Source organism: Python bivittatus, unplaced genomic scaffold (genome assembly GCF_059951505.1).
Source record: "Python bivittatus isolate LINGU-HERP-01145 unplaced genomic scaffold, Pbiv_v1 ctg000020_np1212, whole genome shotgun sequence".
Classification (NCBI taxonomy): domain Eukaryota; kingdom Metazoa; phylum Chordata; class Lepidosauria; order Squamata; family Pythonidae; genus Python; species Python bivittatus.
Genome location: NW_028277030.1, coordinates 98784584 through 98811366, shown reverse-complemented (window position 1 = coordinate 98811366; position 26783 = coordinate 98784584). Strand labels below are relative to the sequence as shown.

At 40.0% G+C, this 26783-nt stretch overlaps 1 protein-coding gene across 1 annotated transcript in view; it reads right to left on the bottom strand.

Moving 5' to 3' along the window:
• CAPN11 (calpain 11) overlaps window positions 1-26783 on the bottom strand; it is a 47587-nt gene that overhangs the window by 7152 nt on the left and 13652 nt on the right. Inside the window, exons 3-13 of the mRNA XM_088145135.1 lie at window positions 24461-24530; window positions 12664-12782; window positions 12340-12473; window positions 11991-12159; window positions 4924-5007; window positions 4754-4839; window positions 3447-3521; window positions 1284-1444; window positions 830-999; window positions 717-728; window positions 61-272 (exon numbers count right to left, since the gene is read on the bottom strand). Of these exons, the coding sequence (XP_088001261.1) occupies window positions 61-272; window positions 717-728; window positions 830-999; window positions 1284-1444; window positions 3447-3521; window positions 4754-4839; window positions 4924-5007; window positions 11991-12159; window positions 12340-12473; window positions 12664-12782; window positions 24461-24530 (1292 nt within the window). The remainder of the gene's footprint in view (window positions 1-60; window positions 273-716; window positions 729-829; window positions 1000-1283; window positions 1445-3446; window positions 3522-4753; window positions 4840-4923; window positions 5008-11990; window positions 12160-12339; window positions 12474-12663; window positions 12783-24460; window positions 24531-26783) is intronic.

Sequence of the window (26783 nt, the reverse complement as noted above, 5' to 3'; positions counted from 1 at the left end):
CTAAAGGTTACTCTGGAACAAACCCATAATATTAGAGAAGCTCACAGAACATGGACTCACTCTGTGTCTGACTGTTTCTCTGTGAAGACACGCAGGATGAAGTCTCCTTCTTTGTTAGGCTCAAAGGTAGAGGGAACTACGATGTATTCACCAGGTGGTAGGCGGATGTGATTACTCACTTCCCGCAAGTTGATAAAGGTCTCTGAGCGTGCTCGAGATTGGTTCCTTAGAAAGAAGTCCTTCTTCAGATGAACGCTTTGGCAGCCCTGGGACTGGGAGAGAAGCAATTCAGGTATTCTATACAGCTGTTCAATTGTCAAGGAACCATCATATATGCATGTGTGTGTACACATACTCACACACAAGGCAAAAGAATAAAGGAGAAGATACAAGTCAAAACACTTTTCTTGAAATAAAAAATGTACATACACACCCACACAATTAATTTTTTTATATAGGCAGGCTTCTATACCCCATTAGTAGCAACTGACTCCTTTAGGTTTCAGAAGATATATAGCACTGAGTATCTAACCCATGCTGTAGCCATCAAAGTAATTGTGGACAAATTGCGATGGTTTCAAATATGAGGAAAGCACACTTTTCAAATGCTGCGTGGAATAATTATGACAACTATCTATATCTCAACCCATTTCAGTCAGCTGTTTTCCACCTTCACAAACAGTTCAGATAATGGATTGGGGTAGCTCAGGGTATACCTCTTCAGGAACCTGTAGGGTGGGGGGAAGAGAGAGAAAAAGAGAAAGATTAGGAACAAATTTCTGTAAATTTTGCTGCAGAAAAGGGAGACCAGAAAACCATCTGGTGTTACCTCATAGACAGCAAAGCCAATGGTGTGCATGTCTCCTCCGACGTGGCGCTCTTTTCTTCGATGTTTTTGCATCAGGGCCACTAAGAAGCTGCAAGCCACTTCATCATCCTCGGGGTCATCATCTTCTTCTAAAAGCTTGATTTTGAACTGTGGATTAATCCAAAATGTAGCTGCGAGAGGAATGGATAAGTATAGTCATTCTCAGCACCACAACTCAGATGACATCATTAGAAATGAATAACATCCAGGAAGAAGCCAGGTCAAGGTATAAAAAGTAACAGAGAGCTGACTTTCAGATTTCTATCCTCTTAATAGGGAAGAGGGGATTGCTGTACATCATGATGGTGCCCGTTTTTAATCTAATTAAATATTATATACTATATGTGATACAGTATATAGTAATCAAGACTGAGACAGAGAAGACAGTGGAGTAAGCAGAGAAATTCTGTATTACCTGGATGGTTTCTGCAGCCTCCAGCTGTACTGCCCCGTCGCCAGGTCCCCTCAAATAATGTAGTGTGCCATTTCTTTGTCTCATCCTTTGTCAGAACATCTGGGGTGAGATTACAGATCTCAAGTCTAGAAAACTCACGCATAAAGTCTCGAAAAGACATCCTGAAGGAACAAAAGACATAGTGAGAACAATATCAAAAGCAGATATGATGGTCTCAGTGTCGCCTTACACCAGAAGAAAATAATCAGAACCACCACTCTTAAGACTGTAAGAATAGTCCTGCTGGACCAGGTCAAAGCCTGTCCATCATTTTCTTTTTTGCACTAGCCAGCCAGGTGCCTCCAGGGTACTTGCAAGCAGGAAATGGAAACACAATCTCTTTCAACGTTGCTCCCCTGCAACTGGTTTTGGGAAGCTTATTACAGGATACTTGCATGCAATGTGAAGAAGTATTTCTTTTATCTATTATAAATTTCCTTCCAGGCAGATACCTGGTTTCACTGAAAAACTACTCCCTGCTTATTTTTTCCACGCCACATGTGATTTTGTACACCTTGATCATGTTGCCTTTATTCCAAGCTAAAGAATTTTAAGCATTCCAGTCTCTTCTTGTACAGTAAGTGTTCGAACCTCATTATTATTTTACCTGCCTTCTTACATACCTCTTCCAGCTTTATTATATTCTTTTTCAAATACAGTGATCAGAATGCAAACAGTATTCCAAATGCAGATGGACCGCAGATTTGTATAACGTTGGCAGTTTCATTTTTAATTGCTTTTCTAACGATTCCTAGCATGGAATTCACTTTTCACAGCTGCTGCTCACTGAGCTGACATCTACATTGAACTATCTATTCTGATCTTGAGATACCTTTCCTGGTTAGTTACAAATAGCTCAGTTCCCATCAGTGTATATTTTTTGCTCCATTGTGCACCACTTTACACTTACTTATATTGAATTGCATTTATTATTTGACTGAACATTCAACCTATTTTAAAAAAGATGGTTCTGGAGCTTTTCACCATCAATTTTGGTGGTTTATCACTCTGAATACTTTAGTGTCACCCACAGACTGGGCCAATCCACTGCTTACTACAAAACACAATGATTTATGAATAAATATAAAAGTAATAGTCTCAACAGATGTTTGAGGAACTTTACTTCTTATTCCTCCCCACTGAGAATATCACCCCTTTTTTCCTATTTTTTTGTTTACTAGTTTTTAACCAGTTAGCAGTCCCGCAAATGACAGGTCCTCTTATTCAATGATCGCTAAGTTTACTCAAGACCCTTTGCAGATAAACTCTGATAACACTTTTTGAAAATCCAAATATACAATGTGGACAGGATTGCCTCCATCCACATGTCTGGAAACATGTCTGAAAGAACATTAAAAAGCTGACGAGGAAGGGTTTACTTCCGCAGAATCCATGCTGATTTTCCTTCAGCAAAACTTATTTATTGTTGTTGTTGTTATTATTTTACCAACTTGGATGGGAAGAAGCGTGTGTGTACAAGTACCTTTTTTAAAACTGTTAAATAGATGCATCTTTTTCCAAGTTTGGGTGGGTACTTTAGAGCCAGTTTGGTCCAGTGGCTAAGGCACCAGTCTAGAAAGCAGGAGACTGAGAGTTCTAGTCCCACCTTAGGCATGAAAGCCTGTTGGGTGACTTTGGGCCAGTCACTCTCCCTCAGCCCAACTCACTTCATAGGGTTGTTGTGGTGGGGAAAATAGGAGGAGGAAGGCGTATTAGGTATGTTCGCCACCTTAAGTTATTTATAAAAATAATTAAGGCGGGATAAAAAAATCTAAAAAAAAATTGATTCCAGCTGCCTTTACATATAAAGCAGTGCATACAGAGGCACCCATGCTGTCTGAAGCAACTGCATCCATCTGGAAAAAGATATAGCTAATTTAATGCTTCAAAAATACATTCTTTATCCATTGTCTTATGCATTCCAAAATACCTCTTCTGAAGTATTTGTGCACCCCTACTTTCTAAATGCATTAGTTCTAACATAAACATATTTTAAGAGGCAAATATTTAGTCTTGCATACTGTACCATTGTACATTTTGCCAAAGTTTTAGGAACCATTAAGGTACACGCTTAGTGTACAGCACACATAGAGAATGAACTATCCCCTAGATTTCAGAACTTACCAGAATTCACCATCTTCCATCTTCAGTTGCAATTCATCCCTCTGATCGGGATCCACTTCATTCCATTCAGAAGAGCTAAAATTACAGCAAAAAGGCAATTGTGCTATTTTCCCTGTATTGCTGCACTACTTCCAATTTTAGCTGGGAACATTACTACTAAAGAACAGCAAAGGGCTGGTTTAAAGGGTTTTAGCTCAGTGACAGAATATATATTTTGTATGAAAAAACATCCCACAGTCAATCCTGGGCATTTTCAAGTAGAACTGGGAAAAATTCCTGCCCAGAGCCCCAAAGAGTAATTCAGATTGCACTAAATGGACAAGCCTCTCTACTTTCTAAAAATGTCTTGAAAATTCACAGCCACACATACAAACTGATTGTATCAAAGACCATTGGACAGGAAATAATGTAATAGGACCAAGTCATGCTCATGACTTGGATGAGTGAGTTGAGGGGACACTTACAAAGTCTGCAGATGACACAAAACTAGGAGGGCTGATTAATACTTTAGATGAAAGAGAAAAGATCCAAAAGGATCCAGTCATGCTGGAGAAGTGAGCTGAAATTAATATGATGGTATTTAACCAGAAAAAATGTAAAAGTTCTACTTCTAGGTAGGAAATACAGTATGTTCATATAGGATGGAGAAGATCAGGCTTGGCAGTAGTACATGTGAAAGGGATCTTCCAGTACTTATCGACTGTAATTTAAATGTGAGCCAGCAATGTGGTACAGCTGCTAAAAAGGCAAATGCTATCTTGGGGAACATTAACAGAAGCCAGATCATAGGAAATAATACATAAACTCTACCCTAATCAGATCCCATTTGGGATATGGTATCCAGTTCCGGGACTGGACTGTTCATAAAGGACAGTTGGAGCAAATTCAGAGGGCTACCAAGATGGTGAAGGGTTTGGAAAACAAGCTCTGTGTGGAACAGTTAAAGGAACTGGCTAGGTTTAGCTGACATAAAAGTTGCCTGAAAGACGATATGATAGCAGTGATAATCTGAAGGGTTATCACACAGAAGGAACTGACTTACTCTTTATTGCCCCAGAGGGCTGGACCACCACCAAAAGTTAAAATTACAAGGAAGGAGGTTCAGGCTAGATATCAGGAGGCATTTCTTGACTGTACAAGCTGTCAGCCAATGTTAACAGCTGCCAAATGAAGCAGTGAGTTCTTTACTACAGACCTTCAAACATGAATTGTCATTTGTCAAAGATGCTCTAGTGGATCCTGCACTGAGCAGGGGTTGAACTAGATGTCTCTAAAGTACATTCTAACTCTATGATTCTATGATTCACCTATCGCTCCATGCTCCAGTCCACTCCACCTGACCCCAGGGATTCCTTATACGAATTAGCTCTTCTTGCCGGCCACGATACTCCACCTGTCAAATTTGAGACATTAGGCTACTTACATATGTAATTAAATCCTTGAATTGATATTTATAACTCCACAAAGAGAAACTTACCTCTTTCAATCCCGTGACTGAATAAGCATGACCCTTCACTAGTTTCTTGAAGGTAACTGCTTCCATGTCAAATGCACTTGTAATCTGAGAAAAAGGATATACCATATTGCACAATAACTTAGGTGTCTTGGCCCCTCCAGTTAGAATCAGATAGCATGAAACTAAAGACAGAGAACCAGCAGGAGCAATAAAATGTATCAGTCTGACACACAACCTTAGTACAAACTGTAGAAGAAAAAGTTACTCCCAACAACCAAGATTCAGAAACAATGTACAGTGGGGCAAAAAAGTATTTAGTCAGCCACCAATTGTGCAAGTTCTCCCACTTAAAAAGATGAGAGAGGCCTGTAATTTTCATCATAGGTATACCTCAACTATGAGAGACAAAATGGGGAAAAAAATCCAGAAAATCACATTGTCTGATTTTTAAAGAATTTATTTGCAAATCATGGTGGAAAATAAGTATTTGGTCACCTACAAACAAGCAAGATGTCTGGCTCTCAAAGACCTGTAACTACTTCTTTAAGAGGCTCCTCTGTCCTCCACTCATTACCTGTAGTAATGGCACCTGTTTGACCTTGTTATCAGTATAAAAGACACCTGTCCACAACCTCAAACAGTCACACTCCAAACTTCACTATGGCCAAGACCAAAGAGCTGTCGAAGGACACCAGAAACAAAATTGTAGACCTGCACCAGGCTGGGAAGACTGAATCTGCAATAGGCAAGCAGCTTGGTGTGAAGAAATCAACTGTGGGAGCAATAATTAGAAAATGGAAGACATACAAGACCACTGATAATCTCCCTCGATCTGGGGCTCCATGCAAGATCTCACCCCGTGGGGTCAAAATGATCACAAGAATGGTGAGCAAAACTCCCAGAACCACATGGGGGGACCTAGTAAATGACCTGCAGAGAGCTGGGACCAAAGTAACAAAGGCTACCATCAGTAACACACTATGCCGCCAGGAACTCAAATCCTGCAGTGCCAGATGTGTCCCCCTGCTTAAGCCAGTACATGTCCGGGCCTGTCTGAAGTTTGCTAGAGAGCATTTGGATGATCCAGAAGAGGATTGGGAGAATGTCATATGGTCAGATGAAACCAAAGTAGAACGTTTTGGTCTAAACTCAACTCGTCGTGTTTGGAGGAGAGAGAATGCTGAGTTGCATCCAAAGAACACCATACCTACTGTGGAGCATGGGAGTGGAAACATCATGCTTTGGGGCTGTTTTTCTGCAAAGGGACCAGGATGACTGATCCGTGTAAAGGAAAGAATGAATGGGGCCATGTATTGTGAGATTTTGAGTGAACACCTCCTTCCATCAGCAAGGGCATTGAAGATGAAACGTGGCTGGGTCTTTCAGCATGACAATGATCCCAAACACACCGCCTGGGCAATGAAGGAGTGGCTTCGTAAGAAGCATTTCAAGGTCCTGGAGTGGCCTAGCCAGTCTCCAGATCTCAACCTCATGGAAAACCTTTGGAGGGAGTTGAAAGTCTGTGTTGCCCAGCGACAGCCCCAAAACATCACTGCTCTAGAGGAGATCTGCATGGAGGAATGGGCCAAAATACCAGCAACAGTGTGTGAAAACCTTGTGAAGACTTACAGAAAACGTTTGACCTCTGTCATTGCCAACAAAGGATATATAACAAAGTATTGAGATGAACTTTTGATATTGACCAAATACTTATTTTCCACCATGATTTGCAAATAAATTCTTTAAAAATCAGACAATGTGATTTTCTGGATTTTTTTCCCCATTTTGTCTCTCATAGTTGAGGTATACCTATGATGAAAATTACAGGCCTCTCTCATCTTTTTAAGTGGGAGAACTTGCACAATTGGTGGCTGACTAAATACTTTTTTGCCCCAATGTAGTTACTTAACTAAGGGCTGAGATTTCTAAATAGGCTTTTATAGAGGATATAGGGAATGGCCTTGAAGGATGGGGAAGCGCTACTACCAAACAAGTAAGGCTTGAGCCCAGGCCAAGAAAATAACTTGAGAATAGGTCTCAGACAAGCCCCTCCCTAGTTCACACAATAATAAGTGAGGGAGGGGGGTAGCACATGCAGACTTGCAAGATTCTGTTATTATAGCTGTTACAATAAAAGTAGTCTTGACCTATATGGCATTGGTTTCTCAGTCTGGTCTACCTAGTTGAGCTGACATCTTTCATGGTCCAAAGCAAAATATGGTATGCAAAGTTGGGCTGTTGCAGAGACTTCTTCCAGCTTTGTATTGCACTCAGGTGAGTTCCCAACATTACCCGAGCATAGCAAATTTATCCTGATTCCTACAGCCAGGCCTACTTTCAGGTAGGCCACGCACTGCCATCTCCTTCACCATTTAACCATCTTTCTCTCTACTGGAGGCAATAGTGTTCATGCAGATGGGATAATTTTTAGTTTAGTGTCTGGGTTTTTGGGAACAAAATCAGTAGTAGTGAAGCAAGCTACTTTCTTGTTACTGATGCTGGGTTTACCCTCTGGATTTGCTCTAGCAAGTGCTTCAAGTTGTTTTAATTTTTCATCTGAAGATAATTCATGTTTCAGGGCCAGGACATAAGATTCTTTTTCCCAGTTATGCTCCTTAACCTTCAGAGAATGCCAATACATCATCTGTTACAATGGGTTACATGAACTATTAAATATACTAGTAGCAGCCACAGCTTAAATTTTTTTTAAAAGATTTCACTGTATTGAAATGTTAGTGAGCTTCAGAGTCAGTTTGGTGTAATGGTTAAAGTACCAGGCTAGAAATCAGGAGAGCATGAGTTCTAGTCCCGCCTTAGGCACAAAGCCAGCTGGGTGACCTTGGGCCGGTCACTCACTCTCAGCCCTAGGAAGGAGGCAATGGCAAACCACTTCTGAAAAACCTTGCCAAGAAAACTGCAGGGACTTGTCCAGGCAGTTGCCAGGAGTCAACATTGACTCAAAGGCACACACACACACAAAAGTGAGCATTCACTTGCATGCCTGCTAGTGCATTCAGAAGAATGCAGATGACATCAATACCAAACTAAATGATTAGTCTCTAATATGTTCCATAACATATTTGGAAATGTTTCTCTAGCCTATCCTGTACATTTTTTCCTTCAGAATAAAGGGGAACAAAAAAAAAGAAAAAACAAAAGCCATCTCAGAAATACAGGTAACTTCACTGTGGACAATATTTCTTTTGCTTAAACTAATGTGCCCTTGTGTGTACATTCTGACTTTATTTTTACCTACTTCACATTTTAAACAAGCCCAGAAATGCCAGAAGTTTTGTAATGTGCAAATAAATCAAATGAGAGTGAATCCAGGATCCATGCTTGGCAAGCATCCCAGAATACGATTAATCGATTATGGTCTCATTTTATTGTTTTGGATTTTAAATGTAAGCTGCCCAGAGTCACCCTCTGGGGGAGATGGGCGGCATATAAATTTAAGAATAAAATAATAAAAATACTACATTTACATATTCTAGTTTTTCATGTTTGAAAGTGATATTCTTTTCTTACTTAAAAAAAAGAAATAAAAGGTGAAAGCTTGGAAAGTCTTTGAAGGATGATCTTCAGAAAACCTTTATATCATATGACAGCACCAACTAAAGTTTCATGGAAAAGGAACTCTGTGGTCTAACCTTTGCTATGCTCCACTTCAATTAACCCCCTTCATGGATCACTGCCTTGTCGTGGCGAAGGGGCTTGCGTAACTCAGTGAAGCCATGAGCTATACCGTGCAGGGCCACCCAAGACGGACAGGTCATGACAGAGAGTTCTGACAAAATGTGGTCCACTGGAGAAGGAAATGGCAACCCACTCCAGTATCCTTGCCAAGAAAACCCCATGGACAATGTTAAAAGGCTAAAAGATATGATGCCGGAAGATGAGCCCCTCAGGTCGGAAGGTGTCCAATATGCTACTGGGGAAGAGCGGAGGGCATTTCCAAGTAGCTCCAGAAAGAGTGAAGCGGCTGGGCCAAAGCCGAAAGGACGTTCAGCTGTGGATGTATCTGGAAGCGAAAAGAAGGTCCGATGCTGTAAAGAACAATATTGTATAGGTACCTGGAATGTAAGATCTATGAACCAAGGCAAGCTGGATGTGGTCAAACATGAGATGACAAGATTGAACATCGACATCTTGGGAATCAGCGAACTGAAATGGATGGGAATGGGTGAATTTAATTCGGGTGACCATTATATCTACTACTGTGGGCAAGAAACCCTTAGAAGAAATGGAGTTGCACTCATAGTGAATAAGAGAGTGGGAAAGGCAGTAATGGGGTACAACCTCAAAAACGACAGAATGATCTCAGTGCGTATCCAAGGCAAACCATTCAATATCACAGTCATCCAAGTCTATGCCCCAACCACTGATGCTGAAGAAGCTGAAGTTGACCGCTTCTATGAAGACCTACAACACCTTCTAGAACTAGCACCAAAAAGATGTCCTTTTCATCATAGGGGATTGGAATGCTAAAGTAGGAAGTCAAGGAGTAATCGGAATAACAGGCAAATTTGGCCTTGGAGTACAAAATGAAGCAGGGCAAAGGCTAATAGAGTTCTGTCAAGAGAACAAGCTAGTCATAGCAAACACTCTTTTCCAACAACACAAGAGACGACTCTACACATGGACATCACCAGATGGTCAATACCGAAACCAGATTGATTATATACTTTGCAGCCAAAGATGGAGAAGCTCTATACAGACAGCAAAAACAAGACCAGGAGCTGACTGTGGCTCAGATCATGAGCTTCTTACTGCAAAATTTAGGCTTAAATTGAAGAATGTAGGGAAAACCACTAGACCACTCAGGTATGACTTAGATCATATTCCTTGTGAGTACACAGTGAAGGTGATGAATAGATTTAGAGGATTAGATTTGGTAGACAGAGTGCCTGAAGAACTATGGACGGAGGTCCGTAACATTGTACAGGAGGCAGCAACTAAAACCATCCCAAAGAAAAAGAAATGCAAGAAAGCAAAATGGCTGTCTGATGAGGCTTTACAAATAGCTGTGGAAAGAAGGAATGCGAAAAGCAAGGGTGAAAGGGAAAGATATAAACAACTGAATGCAGATTTCCAGAGAATAGCCAGGAGAGATAAGAAGGCCTTCTTAAATGAACAATGCAAAGAAATTGAGGAAAACAATAGAATGGGGAAGACTAGAGATCTCTACAAGAAAATTGGAGATATGAAAGGAACGTTTAGTGCAAAGATGGGCATGATAAAGGACAAAAAGGCAGGGACCTAACAGAAGCAGAAGAGATTAAGAAGAGGTGGCAAGAATACACAGAAGAACTATACAAGAAAGATCTTAATGTCCCTGATGTCCACGCTGGTGTGATCACTGACCTTGAGCCAGACATCCTAGAGAGTGAAGTCAAGTGGGCCTTAGGAAGCATTGCTAACAACAAAGCTAGTGGAGATGACAGTATTCCAGCTGAGTTATTTAAAATACTAAAAGATGATGGTGTTAAAGTGCTGCACTCAATATGCCAGCAAGTTTGGAAAACGCAACAGTGGCCACGGGATTGGAAAAGGTCAGTTTACGTTCCAATTCCAAAGAAGGGCAACGCCAAAGAATGCTCAAACTATCGCACAATTGCACTCATTTCACATGCTAGCAAGGTTATGCTCAAAATCCTACAAACTAGGCTTCAGCAATACATGAACCGAGAACTACCGGATGTACAAGCTGGGTTTCAAAGAGGCAGAGGAACTAGAGATCAAATCGCCAACATTCGCTGGATCATGGAGAAAGCACGAGAGTTCCAGAAAAATATCTACTTCTGCTTCATTGACTATGCAAAAGCCTTTGATTGTGTGGATCACAACAAACTGTGGCAAATTCTTAAAGAGATGGGAATACCAGACCACCTTACCTGTCTCCTGAGAAATCTGTATGCGGGCCAAGAAGCAACAGTTAGAACCGGTCATGGAACAACCGATTGGTTCAAAATAGGGAAAGGTGTACGACAAGGCTGTATACTGTCACCCTGCTTATTTAACCTATATGCAGAGTACATCATGAGAAATGCCAGGCTGGAAGAATCACAAGCCGGAATTAAGATTGCAGGGAGAATCATCAACAACCTCAGATATGCGGACGATACCACCCTAATGGCAGAAAGTGAAGAAGAACTAAAGAGCCTCTTGATGAGGGTGAAAGAGGAGAGTGCAAAAGCTGGCTTGAAACTCAACATTAAAAAAACGAAGATCATGGCATCTGGACCCATCAATTCCTGGCAAATAGAAGGGGTAGAAATGGAAGCAGTAACAGACTTCATTTATTTGGGCTCCAAGATCACCGCAGACGGAGACCGCAGCCATGAAATTAAAAGACGCTTGCTCCTTGGGAGGAAAGCTATGGCAAGCCTAGATAGCATATTAAAAAGCAGAGACGTCACCTTGCCAACAAAGATCCGCATAGTCAAAGCTATGGTTTTTCCAGTAGTAATGTATGGCTGTGAGAGCTGGACCATAAAAAAGGCCGAGCGCCGAAGAATTGATGCCTTTGAACTGTGGTGCTGGAGAAGACTCTTGAGAGTCCCCTGGACTGCTAGGAGGTCAAACCAGTCAATCTTAAAGGAAATCAACCCTGATTGCTCATTGGAAGGATCGATAATGAAGCTCAAGCTCAGATATTTTGGTCACCTAATGCGAAGAGAGATCTCTTTGGAGAAGACCCTGATGCTGGGAAAGATTGAAGGCAAAAGGAGAAGAGGACGGCAGAGGATGAGATGGTTAGATAGCATCACTGAAGCAATGAGCATGAAACTGAGCAAACTCAGGGAGGCAGTGAAGGACAGGAAGGCCTGGCGCAATATGGTTCATGGGGTCACGAAGAGTCGGACACGACTTAACGACTAAACAACAACAAAAACAACTTCAATTAACACAGGCCCATTCAACTGTTCAACTCTGATAAACCTCCATTGACTGAATCTTATATTCTGTTTACTTCTGGCCTCCTATCAGGCTTCTAAAAATCAGAACCAAATAAAGGAAGCATTCCAATCCTCTTACAGTACCCAAACTCTAGCATTTCATGAACCCCTCTCAGAGGCACTTCTTACATCAATGGAACAGCCAAGCAGAGATCCTCTGTCAAGGGCCTTGTGAATGATTTTAGATAAATTGCGTGGTGGTCTCTTGAGATCATACATTTCCGCCACACCACCTGTGAAATCTTCAAAGCCTTCTGTGGTGCTGCCCCCAGACAGGGCTTCATAAGAGCCATTCAACCTGTGTAGTAAACAAAACTTAGGGTTAGTAGGATATATGCAAACCCTGCCAGTGAACTCCAGCTATACAGGAGGTGGGGAGTACAGCAAAGAAACAAATACAAAACAGAGTTTGCTGGAGAAAGTAAGCACCCATCTCTATTTCAGCAATCTAATGAACTAAACAACAGCAACCACTTACTTGGCATAAGCTTTTTCCAGCAAAGCACTCCAAAACTCTTGACACTCTGCTGAGTGCACAAAAACAAGTTCTCCATCCTTGGTTGGTAATCTATCATCTATTACCACGTCTACCCATTCACCAAATTGCCATATCTGACGAATTAAAAAAAAGAAAGGAATAATGAATTTATAGCCAGGCTTACCTCGAGCAAAATAAGCATAGTTATGTTAGAATAAGACACAGTGCTTTTTCTGAACGGCACTTCTTTCATTCTGTCATACAGCTGTCAGTGAGCAAGGTCTCACTATGAATCACTTCCTGTAGCAAAATGCATGCCTTTACCTGGAAATGGAAAATACCCGCATAGTCCTCCTGGAAGCTCTGTCCATGGGGCACAACCCGATGCAAGAGTTCCTCATTGAGAGTCAGGGAACCAATGGCAGCCAACAACCAACAGTCACCTTAAGAGCAAGGAAAAAGAAGTTATTTCAAATCAGTCTGCCATGTTTGATCAATATTTCACTTCTCTTCTACATTTTAAAAGTCAATATATTCTCCATTACATTTACAGACACTACTTAGAATATATTTTATATTCACTTATGGTATCTGTAGATCATTGAAAATGTGTAGATTCTTTCTGAAAACTACAATCAAGTTGTCAAAATTTTAGTAAAATCAGTAGAAACAGTAAACTGGAAAGACACCTCCTATATTCCACTGTGATGAGTGTGACCAGTGCCCTCTTGGCCAGAAATTTGAGCATAATGAGATAAGAAAAACCAGAGGAGGGCTTTTGGTGGCTAATCCAATATATTGCATTGGATCTTTGGCATTAGCCATTTTGTTATCTATCTATCTATCTATCTATCTATCTATCTATCTATCTATCTATCTATTCAATTGTGTCCAATTTTTGGAGACTGCTTGGCAAAGTCCCTGCAGTTTTCTTGGCAAGGTTTTTCAGGAGTGGTTTGCCATGGCCTCCTTCCTAGGGCTGAGAGAAAGTGACTGGCTCAAGGTCACCAGCTGGCTTTGTGCCTAAGCAGGACTAGATTGGTTTCTAGCCTGCTGCCTTAACTACTACACCATACTGGCTCTCAGCCATTTGATATATGGCATTAAATCAGCTTTTCCTAATCCACTGCTTTCCAGATATATTGTACTTCAGCGATGCTATAATTCAATATTCAGCATTAACTGGGTAGAAAAAGAAAATATTGTAGGAACAAACAGTGAAAATACAGTAAGCATTATTAAAACCCGGTGAAGCTCAACAAGTGGAATGCAAGGACTGAACCATCAAGCAGGCAGAATTCCTGGATGCTGCCATCCTGGATCAGATTACATCACTTTTAGGAAGAGATCATAATGGGAAAATTCAACCAACTGGACAACTAATTGGAAGCCAAGACCAAAAGGACTCCAACTTCCTCAGTAGTCTTGCTGTTTCGTTTTCCAAAAGGTTAAGGAACAGATAAAGGCTAGATCCGAGCCAATAAGGAATAACTGAAGAGATAAAAGGAGTGGAAACTTTGGGAACATGAAAGAGAAACTGAAGCAGAGTCATATATGTAGAGTAGATTTCAGGAGAGGCAAATCCAACAAGCTTAGAAGTACCAGGTGAGATCTTATGGACAGAAATCGTCAGGTTGAATGGAGCACAGGAGAACTGGGAATGTCTAAAAAATAAGACACTGGAATATAATAATACACCATTCCAAAAAATGGGGGAAGCAGCTTAGAAAATCAGTCTGGATGCATAGGGACCTTTTGACTTAAAAGGGAGATGTACAGGACATAGAAGAATTAAAAAGGACATGTATAGGATATGGAAGATGGAGGTGATCTCCAAGGAGGCATACTAGCAAATAGCTGGTATCTGGAAAGTAACTCAAAAAGCCTAAAGCACAAATAGAATTTAGGTTTGCAAAAGAAGATCAAAGAAATAAAAAGGGTTTTTGCTGCTAAGTTAGTGATAAAAGGAAGAAAAAGGAAGACAAGGACCCACTGCTTGGATAAAATAGGATAGTAACAGATGATGGGGAGAGGGCAATGCTCCGCAACTCTTATTGTGCTTGGTCTATTCAAACAAAGGGAATTGTATTAAAATATACCTAAGCAGAACAACTGACATAAGAGGGGGTGGGGGAGTGGCAAGCTAAGGTAAATTAAGAGATTAGGGAGTATGTTTAAAGTCTTCAAGACCAAACCAATTACAACTGAGTCTTGAAGAAGCTTATGGATGTCATCTCAGAGCTCCTTTCTATAATCTTTGAGGAATTTTTGAGAAGAGGGGGGAAAAAAAGATCCAAGTAACTACAAACTAGTCAGCTTGACGAAGCCATTATACATAGCTGTGGAACAGATTATTAAATAGCTGATTTGTGAAGTTTTACAAAATAATGTATTGCATGAGTTTATTAAGAACAAGTCATGCTAAACTAATTTGCTTTCCTTTTTTGATAGTCACCAGTTTAGAGGGCCATGGAAATGTGTCGATATAATGTATCTTGACTTCAGCCAAGTATTCAGCAAAGTCTCCCATAAGATTCTAACAGGGAAGACAGCCAAATATGGGCTGGACTATGTGACTTTTTGGTGGCTACAGAGCTAGCTAAACAATTATACTTAGTGAGTATACTCTAATGGTTCTGAGTCAAGCTGGATGGAAATGTTGAGTGGTATACTCTAGGGCTTCATTCAAAGTTTTCTGCTGCTCAACATATTCACAAATGACTGATGAAAAGTTAGGAAATGTGATTATAAAATTTATAGATGACAAATAACAGAAAACAAACAGCTGAGAATACAGGGTCAAGATTCAGGAAGATCTTGATATGCTGGACCACTGGGCACAGCCAAGGAAGGTGAATTCCAACAGGGATAGATGCAAAGTTCTACATTTGGATACAGAAAATCAAAGACATGAGTATAAAATGGGACAGCATACTGAGCAGCATTGCATGCAGAAATGATCTGGGTGTCTTGATGGATCGCAAGCTGAACATGAGTCGCAGTGTGGTGAAGCTGCAAAAAAGCAACTGCACTCCTATGTTACATCATTAGTAGTGTCAAGAGGAAGATAAATAATTGTTCATCTCTGTTCTGTATTAGTGTGATGGAATGGAATTATGAAGGCCAGACTCAGGGAGAAAAACTCAGTGAGTTTTCTTTCATCTCCTGAGGCGAGAGGGAGAGATAAGAGGATGAGACTGGCACCTCCCTGAGGAATTCAAAATGTTGTGGCTGGCATAACTTGGGAGCTGGGGCTTCAGTCTGGTAAGATTCTTGCTAGAGGTTGTAGCTAATAAACATTGCTGGACTGAATTTACATGGTCTCTTGGAGTTCCTTGGGCTAGGCCTGACAATTAGTCAAACACCCTTAGCGCATTTGGTTCTGGGCACTACGTTTTTGGAAGGACATTGATAAATTAGAACAAATCCAGAAGAGAACAACCAAGATAATAAGGGCCCCAAAATGGGGGAAGGAAACCTATGAGGAATGGTTGAAAATTAGCCTGGAGATAAGATGACTGCCAGGAGACAGGATAGCTGACTTCCAGTATCTGAAGAATCTGTTACGTAGAAAATGAGGCAAAATCGTTCAGAGTTGTTTCAGAAGACAGGCAAGAAACAATGGATTTAAATTATAAGAAAGCAGAATTTGGTTGGACATCAGGAAAATATTCTTAATGGGAAAAGCTTTTCAACAATGGAAGAGACTGCCTGAGGTGGTGGTAGCTTCTCCTATTCTGGAAATACTTAATCAGAAGCTAGAAGGCTATCAGAGATGCTGTACTAGTGAATTTTTGTACTTGGGCAGGGGGTTGGACTAGACTATCTCCAAAGTCCCTTCCATACATTCTTTGCAACCACTCATAAAAAAAGATTTATAACCATAGATCATGGACAATACTACAATATAAAGAGGATGAACATATAAACAATGGAATATTCCATGCCAAACGTATACTGGGAAATATCTCAACCGTTCAGCGTAAATTCAACAAACCTCAGGAATCTCTCCTGCTCTAATAAAAATAGTTTTGGCCTACATTATTGGCAGAATTTTTCTCAGAAAATAACATTAATCACAGGCCAAATATATACTGAGTATATAGCTCAAACAGTTTGTATCAGTTCAGAAGATATTCTTTAAAAAGAACACTTAGCTTATGTACACTGAATTGCTGAGGCATTTCTCGGTATATACTGTATTTGGAACAAACGAATAACTTACCTTACCACCAACATACACCAACGCTATGTATTACTGAAATAGAAGAATTTTGTCTTATTGCACTACAGAGATATTAATCAGGATATGTTGTGGTCACATTTTATATTGTTTATATGCTTTTCTTTTTATATTCCATGGCATACTTGCCTATGATCCGTGATAATAAATTTTTAGGATCTTTTTATTGGTTTGTGTCCACTATATTTTCTTTGTCTTAGAATTGATAATGAAGATATCAAAGTGGTAGATTGCTTCTGCCTTTTAGGATCAACCATCAACAATAAAGGAACAGGCAGCCAACAGACTAGCACTTGGTAGAGCAAACCATGAAGGCCTTGGAAAAGATATTCAGATGCTGTGATGTGTCTATACCTACAAAGATCAGAATAGTGCAAGCCATGGTATTCCCTGTGGCACTCTATGAAAGTGAAAGCGAAACATGGACTTTGAAGAAACATGATAGGAAGATTATTGATGCTTTTGAAATTTGGTGTTGGAGAAGACTCCTGAAAATACTGTGGACAGTCAAGAAAACTAACAAATGGATCACTGAACAAATCAACACAGAGTTCTCACTCAAGGTATAAATGACCAGGCTCAAATTATCTTGCTTTGGACACTTTATGTGAAGATCTAATTCTCTGGAGAAAGCTTTAATGCAGGGAAAGGGAATGAAAGAGAAGAAGAGGATGACCAGCAGCAAGATGGATGTACACAGTTACAGTGGCAATGGGTGCACTGATGAAAGTCCTGAAAGACTAGATTAGTGACAGATCATTATGGAGAAAACCTAGCTATGTGGTCACTAAGAGTTGACACTGATTTGATGGCAATCAATCTTCTTTTTCTGCTCTCTGATGTTGTGGCATCCCAGTTTATGCTTTGTAATTAAAATTATTATTTTTTATTAAAATACAATGTAAAACCTTTGCGTTGCCTCAACTCTTGGTGAGTTTATGGACGTGTCCATGTACATCTCTTGATAATAGTATGTAAGTGCTTTGCTATTGCCTTCTTCCTGTATGTTTTTTCAACTTTTCAGTCCAGCCCATAACTCTAATATTCCTTCAAATTCTCCTGCACAAGCGCTAGGCAGGCCTGTGTTTAGTTTCCCAGGCCAGACGAGGTCAGCCACAGGATGGCATTTTATAGTCACAACCAGAATGGTCATATTGTTTAAGAGCTGTGGGATAACACATTAACACAGGAAAGCTGTGATAAGGCAATATTTTACTTGGCTGATATTTAGAAGTACAGGACATTCTAAAACTAGGTTTCTGTCCTTTAAAGTGGGCTTTTGCATGGCCATGCCTAATGAACATTTTCAAACCACAGTTTCTGTTCAATTAATTTCTATCTGGCCTGCAACAGGCATATTTGCTTAGTGAAGATTTTGCAGGGGTGTCCTATCATCTGGAGAAAGTGGCTGTGCATGAGTTTTATTTCACAATAAACTGTAAGTAAAATTGGCATTAAGATGGAAGAGTCTTCTTAGGATTCCTGAGAGAAATGGGAAGAGGAATACTTGCTGGTTCCCCCCAGACTGTAGATGATAAGACTTCAGTGTTTCTGGTTGCCTGAAGGGCATACTTCCTTTCTCTATTTCTATCATAAAATGGCATACGGAGGAGAGGAAATGATAGAGTTACTGACCAACAAATGGAAATATAAAAGCTATCAGAAGCTGCCACTTGGTCAGGAATTCTATTCCATTAAGAGCTTTGAGGAACTATTTCTCCATTCACAGTGGTCATGTTTATAGATCGCACTGAGTCATTGTTTTAATCAGTACTTTTTCATTGTTCCCTAATGCAGAAGTCATTTTACAAGGCAGTTCCTTCATCCACAGTAGTCACCTTTATAAATTGCTTGACATCACTGTTCTTTTAATCACTTCTACATCAGTAAATAATGAAAAGAAGAAGTCATCTGTTTCCAAGCTCTCTGCTGCATAGCATTTAATGGCATAAATGTTTTAGGAAAGGGTGTTAGTATGAGAGAGACAGAAGGAAAGAATGTCAGGGAATATGTACAAAATGTATAAAAGAGATTTCATACAGCCTGCCAATATCTCTTTTGTGGATCCCACAGACCCCCACCTGGCCAAAACTTTCCAGCCCTTCTTTTAAAAGTTTTGAGGGGCAAACTCACTGCAGGAGTAGTGATGGATTCAACAGGGTTGAAGAGAGCATGCTTGCAACTTGGCAGTCCTTCTAGACTCACAGCTCCTGCTGGAAGAGCTGGTGGAAACTGTGGGCAGGAGGGTTTTTGCCCAACTCTGGTTGGTGCACCACTTGTGGCCTTACATGGACCAGCAGGCACTGAGGATGGTCACTGATGCCTTTGTCATCTTGCAATTGGATTTCTATAGTTTGCTGCATAACCACCTCAAAAACCACCTGGAAAATTCACATGGTTTAAACTGCAGCAGTCTGTTGCTTACTGAGCATTTCCAAGTATTGCCATACTACACCACCATTGTATTGGTCATCAGTGTGTTTCGAAGTGCAATTCAAAGTGCTGGTCACTACTTACAAAGTCCTGTATGACTTGAGGCCTACCCTGTCTGGGTGACCAGGGAATGCCTCCTGAGGGTTCCCTCATATCCTGAAGTGCAATATGAGGGAGCTTGATGGTGGGCGTTCTCTGTGATGTTTTTCCTCCTTTGGAATAGCTGGGCTCCTCCAAGGCAAGGGTGGTTCCCACTCTCACGGCCCTCCAGAAGTTTATAAAAATAAGGAGACCTTTGGGCATTGATTAGTGTGGAGCTACTGGTACCAGAATTATTTCATTATGTGTATTATTTTATATTATATTTACATGTACTGTTTTATTCATTTTGGATATTCTACTTCTATTAGAGACATAGTCAACTGAAGTGATTAATACATTCTGCAAATAAATTTAAAAAAAGCCCTAAGTGCCCTTGCTTAAAGCACCCATTTCACCCTTCCCCACCCCCATGAATCCTGGCCCTGTCTGGAGTGGCCCTCAAGACAATAGAACCTGACACTATTATTTATTTCTAGATTTGCAAACAACCAAATTTACAGGGAATGAAATTAGATGCTTATTTTGCACATATTCAAGATTATGGAATATGGGTAGGGGATTATTAACCTCTCTCTATTCATTTGGAAGAACAGTAAGAAGAGTCACCCTGAGCTAAATAATTATGGGTCATCAAGTCAGTATTCACTCTTAGTGACCACATAGAAATTCTCCAGGAGAAGCAAATAAGGTGAGATAAAAATAGAGTTAAAAGGAACTCAAACTGGTGTGTACTTCTCCCCCTGCCTCCAATTTTAACCTCACAATAACCCTATGAGAGAGTGACCAGCTGAGTGACAATGAATCGTATGGCCAAGTCAGGATTTGAACCTGGGCTTCTCCAGTTAGGTCCAACACTCTTAATCACCATGCCACACAAACTCTCAGTTTTCCTCAGAACTGCGATATGAATGGAAGGTGTAAATCTCTCTCAACACAGTACAGTGCTAATCAGCTCACCCCTTTCCCCCCAAATCACAATTTGTACTTTAAATCCTACTGCAACCACACACTAACGTGGCTAGTGCTGCCAAGAGGAAAAAGCACATGGAGGCTGTGTGTGTGAGAGAGATACCCACCTGGGGACTCTTCATTTTTTAATCTCCCCCTGCAGTTTCCCATATTGTATATGGAAGTATACTCTGAAAAGTTCTTTAGAAGGTTCAATCCCTGCAGCTTTTCTCAGAGTTGCAATAATGAGGAAAACACGTTTCCTTTCACAGCTCTCAGAAAGGAACAAAGGCCATGCCTTATCTGGCACAGAAAAGTGGACAATAACTCAGACTGAGAACAAGATACACAAAACCCTACACTGTGCCATGGTCACCACAGTAACTCCAACGTCACAGGTCTCCTCATTGACTTACTTCCTTGACATAACAGACAGAAATATCTGTTGAGGTAAAGGCCCTTCCAACCAGGTGACAGGACAGTCACCACCTTATTGAGATGGTAGAACAGTGGTAATGGCTATACTGAGTGTCATGCAGTTGTTAACATCATACAGTAAAAAGGATGGGTGCAGGCAACAGCCCTCTGAAATTGGGCTGGAGACATGTGTTAGTGTTTATTAATCCCCAAATGTCAATCTTTTCCCCGTTTTCCGTTATATTACAATATATCGGTTCGCATCACATACAGATATATATTCAATCATGCACAAATCTCCTCCCACTTGTGATTTACTCTCTGTGCAATTACTTGTATAGAATATTGTTTGTTTGTTTATTTATTTATCCTCACAATGTTGGTAACTTGTCCTGCCCTCAAACTAATGGATTCTGGGTGGGGCACAACAATGTCAAAAATATACATTAAAAACATATATAAATGATAGAAATTAACAATAAAAAACTTAGCACATCAAATGTGCCGTTCACTTAATTGGAACAGTCCTGCTTTGGCCTGTTTTCAACAAACATATAGAGAAGGCGTATCCATTATACCTCCAGGGAGAAAAACATTTCATAAAACAGAAGCTCCTACTTAAAAGCCTAGATACCCCATTAATCTCATGAGGAGGAGGATCTGTAACAAACCATGACCAGATATGGAAATCTGATTTGGGCGAGGTGCTGCCCAATGTATTCTGGTTCTAAGCCATAAGGGCTTCAAAGGTGACAACCAGCACTTTGAATTGGGCCCAGAAGCCTACTGCATGGAAACCAATGCAGCAACTTCAAAACAGACATTCTCACTTGACAAGACTAAGTCTGTCATGAGTCTAATTGCCACATATTGTAGCTTCCAGACACTGTCTTCAAAGGCAACTCCATTCAGAATGCATTGCAGTAGTCCAGGTGGGTGATGAACAGGGCATGAACCACCACTGTTGGGGTGTCTTGGTCCAGATAGGGCTGTAACTGTTGCACTAGCCACAGCTGGGTAAAAGCTCCCTGGCCATGGCTTCCACCTGCTCTTTAAGCAGGAGCTACAGATCAAGGAGCACCTTCAAGATAAAGATGGAGGTGGGTATCTCCCATGTTAAGAACTAACCTGAGTCTTTCAGAACTAACCTTGAATAGGTCAAGCAACACTAACTTAATATACTGGAGTTTTGTCTGCATCACAGAAATGCTTGGGAAGAACTTTCTACAACCATTAAGCACTACAGTATATAAACACTCATTCTTAATCCTGCTTCAACCAAATGCTTTCATTTCAAGGGTTATTAATGTGAATGAACTTCATGGCTTTTTAAAAATCAGACACAATATATATAAAACTATAAATATTACAATCTTAAATAGCTTCTACTTTATCTTCATTCTGAAACATACCGTCACAAACTAAACACAGGGCTATCTGTTATTGGCTAGTTTCAGTGTCAAAAGAATCAAAATCCAGCCTGGGAATCAAGATGTTGAAACATTCCAAGTATTCCAGTTCCTAACTTCTATTCTAAAGCGATTCTTTCTATATCCTCCAGAATCATTTCACAGTAAGCCAGCAAGAAGGGAAGACAAATTCCTTGGATCCAACAAGAACTTGCTGGCTTTAGATGCTTCAGCATCAGCCTTGTGAGCTCTCCATTTAAGTTGTAGTGCTGTCATGAAAAAGAGACCGAGAACTTTTCCTAACAGCTTCAACTGGCTGCAGTTACTCTGTTCTCGAATGTGGAAAAACTTATCATTCTTAACTATAGCTTAGGGAAAGTTAACAACACCAAACTACGGCTTACTATTCTAGATTGTTTCCCTAATCGGTTTTTCTAGTTTCAGACATAACAGGAACCCGAATTATTTGCAAGTAGCGCAAGAGGGAGTCTGCAAACCCTAGGCTCATGTAAGTAATTATAAACACTGTTTACCATAATGTCTGAACCAGATCTGATATTCCCTCTTTGTTCAGAGATTCTTGTCTTAGCAAAATACTCTATAATAAGCATCTCTTTAAGCCATCTTGTTTAGGAAGAGGGGAAAAGTTAACATTTTCTATTGCACAACACCTTATAAGGCAGCCTGTTCAAGGGAGTGAGCTCACCAAGTGAATGAACGGAGAGAGCTAAAGTTTGCCTAGGAGGTTTAAGAGGAATCTCTAAGAATTTGTTCCTCTAAGTCAAAAGCTTTTACTTGGCTAATCTAAGAGCCTGAGGGAGGTTTAAAAAAAGCCTTTCCATAGGCAGTACTCTAAGAAAAAGTGAAGATGAACTTACAGGAGCCTGCAACTATAACCTGCAACGCTTGTAGTAAATTTGTCTTTCTGCCTGAAACCAGTCTGGGATATATTTGCAACAAATGCAAGGACTGGAGCAGTGAGTGGCCACAGTTCAGTTGATGAGAAAAGACAAGGATGACCTGTTCAAAGAAATCTACGATTGACACACAGTTTTTCTTCATTTGCCATGAGGCTTCTATACTGCTAGTGCTCCAGGAAAGAAGACTTATGGGGTTCTTCAAAAAGACATTTTTGAAAATCACATGTCACAAATCATTATCCCCATCCTCTTCAATTCACAAAAAAAGGACTATGCTGATTCCCATTCATCCATCTGGACTAACATGATTGGTGTGTGATGAAATATTGATGGATGCATAATAAATCCTCTGCCGGATAGTACTTCTACTGTGAGGCACTTCCAACCCCTACATATATAATGTACAGAGACTCCTAACAGCACTTTCACTGTTAGTATAGAATTGAGTATTCTGATATCCACAGCTTAAGAAAACTAACTCTCTAATTCTGAACTCTGCAGTCCTAAGAGCTGCTGAACAGTTTTCTTAATACAGCATAGTCTGATACAGATTCAGGAGCCAGATTGTGTCTTTTCATTCTTCTATTTGGCTTCCTCTGCAGCCTATATAACCATATCTATACTTTTTTTATGATCCCATTCCTAATTTGTAAGGTGAAATGGGTTAATTAAAAGCCTAGGCTTTAAAAGTTCAACAAAGTTTCTAAATTAACTTGTGGTGAAGAGTTTAAAAGTTTCCTTGGCATCATTTGGGTTTTTAATAGTGCAAAATATAGAATACACATTGCACTAAAAGTGCACTGCTCTACTTGCTAAGATAGTGAAGAACAGTCCTTCATTGTCAACACCTGACTTCAAGATGCTTGAGAATCTGAAATGGTTATCTTACAGCTACAATATACATGCGAAGACTGTTATTTCTGTCTGAATAAATATTCTGTGACTAACCCATTTTATTAATGTCAGATAATTTCTTTTATTTTTACAGTGCTTCACAGGAAGGATTTATTTCCTCTGAATTCTGTGAGATATCAAGTCACCTTGCATGTGCATTACAGTGTTAAGAAAGAAACTGTGTTAAAGGCAGAAAGAACTTCTGGAGGACTTTGCTGTCTTAAGAATATTAAGAGACCCATTCCTTTCCACAGAAATGGTCGGGATCAACATGATCAAAATACACACCCTTCTCCATGTTTATATCCTATGTAAGTGGACATTGTATTTGCTCTCAATTTTCTCAAATGATTGCTCCCTTTCTCCTACTCCATACCAATGTAGATTCTCTACACAAGAGAAAAGGGTCTCCATTATTGGGCTGGAAAGATGCAAAACCATCTTAACTATTCAGTGGAAGGTAGTTGCATTCTCTCTGGGAATAATCTAAAGGCCCTACTGTATTGCTGCCCTACACTGCCACTTATATTGGATTAAATGCCTTAAGAATTTAGCAGCAATGAAAACAGGAATGTTCAGTTTAATCTGACCCAGGGCACTAAAAAAACAAAAAACAAAACCCAGTTTCAACGGCCACCCAAGCTTTTACTGTGAAGATAATCAATGAAACTGTCAATCACCCCAGCATCTCTGACCAATGCTTATTCAGCCGCCTCCCTCATCTTTACCATTGTAATTAACTATACAATACTCACCCAAAGCCCCTTGGCAGATATCTGTCCTTGTTGCACCTCCAACAATAAACTGAGGGTCATCTACAATTTCCTGCCAAGAGATGAAAGAGGTTTCCTCATTGTTCTCATACAAGCGCAAGGGAAAACATGAATCAGGAAATACAGTACACATGCAATGTGGTTAAAGGAGAATTAGATAAATGGATTCTGAGGAAAGATAAGGTTACTCTCTATTCATTCTTCTCTATGTTCCTTTATTGTTTTACTATCCAATAATAAGTCCAACCTTCTGAGAACCACTAATTATTTTGTATATCTACAAATGCATATTCTCCCTTTCTTCTATTATGAGACTCAGCATAATGCCTTATTTAACCAAACAGGTTATAACCAGTAGAACTCTATACCTTGCCAACGCACCCACTGAGATCTTCTAACCAACTTCCCTACACGGCAGTGCGCAACTTTGTGAACTCATTCCAACACTCTGTAAACACTCTATGCCTTACAGGGAGTGGTAATTCTGTATAAATTAATGATTCTGTGGTCCCACAGTTGATAGACTCCAGGAGTTCTGCTGAAGTTTCTCTAAGGAGTCAATTCAAGCATAACCATGTTTTCAGGGAGGTTCTCTTTTTCCCAGTTTCCTTCCTAATTCATATGTATCAGTCAGGTTATCTGGAGAGGCCTAGGTTTTTTTGCAATGGAATGTGGGAAAGACCTTGAGAGAGAGGGCAAAGAGATACTGCCAAGGGAATGGGCAGATAAGAGACAGTATAGCCTGCAGGTGGATAGTAGGTGGGGCAAAAGGCTCAGAAAAGACCCTCCCTAGTTTCTTGGGTGGTAAAGGAGACCGGGGGTGGGGGGAGAACTGTACTCTCAGACTTGCAAGATTCTGTTAATGTAGTTTACAATAAAGTAGAATTTAGCTCATCTGGTTGTGATTCCTATCTGGTTTACCCCGCAAGGCTGACATGTTTAGATTCTTTACTATAGATTTTATTTTTGCAACCCAACTCTTTTATATCCTGCATCACTAATCATGATTTTGCCAGCCCCATTGCCTTCAAACATTTTCCTATATTAGGAGCATAAATAGTGGAGCTTACCAAAACCTTGGACACGAGGACTATTTCCCCATTCTATATTTGTAACCAAAAGCTAGAGGCCTGAGACAGCTCATGATAATGAATCCGACAATGCAGACTGATGCAGTTTAATGTTTAAATATTTACAGTATCTGATCACCATTAAACATGCAAGTTCATATCCATATCTAAATGAAAATGTGGAGGTGAATGCTAATTCATGGCTTAGAGATATGTGAATGAGTCTTTGCCCCACATATTCACCCTCAGTGGCATTATAAGATTAATTTCATATCTTGTAATTCTCTGAGAATTAAATAAGCTATTTTTAAGGAAAAAACTTTAATGACTATGTTCCATGTTTATTTAACAATTGTTTTCGTATCTGCTTAGATTATATTACTTCAGTAATGCTTACATAATCTATGTAATAGATGGGAGGGTAGAGGGGAAAGAAAGCCATAACAGAACCAAGATTTGACGTAATGAGCTTGCATCTCATAGTTTAGTCACACTACACACAATAGTTACAAAATAAACCTGTGTAAAATTATAGACCTGGGATAGGACAGTCTACAACTTTGTAACAAAGGTGTTTTACGACTTAACACAATACAATATACTATACTAACACAGTACAGGTACAGTATACCAGTGTTTCTCAACCTTAGCAACTTTAAAATGTGTGGACTTCAACTCCCAGAATCCCCCAGCCAGCATGCTGGCTGGGGAATTCTGGGAATTGGAATATACACATCTTAAAGTTGCTGAGGTTGAGAAACACTGCAGAATACTAACCAGGCCATTTGTGATATACTGCATAGTTGAATGACTTAATATAATACATCACCCCAGTTACTGAATGGTATTGTAATCAGTCCTTAAGTTCAAATTGGAGTTGGCACATATCCATACTTTGTGAAAAGCACAGATGCTTTTGAAATTTGGCTTTATCTCAGAACCAATCAAACCACAAGGTTTAAACAGGAAAAAAAATACAAATAAGGATATGGGCAGAGACCATAAAAATAACTAAAGTAAAACCTTGTTTTAATGGTTTATTCAAGAGGTTGTTGTTAAATTTTAACTCCTGAATGTCCTTTAAATCCAAAAATACATCATTTGCTGCAGTCTACCTTTAATGCTTGGTCCAAATTATTTTGGATGCAATTTGTCTGTTATTTTGTGAGGCTGTCCAGACAAAAATTCTGTCCATTGCATCTGAAGTCTACTAAAGTGAGTCTGTTAAAATAAGT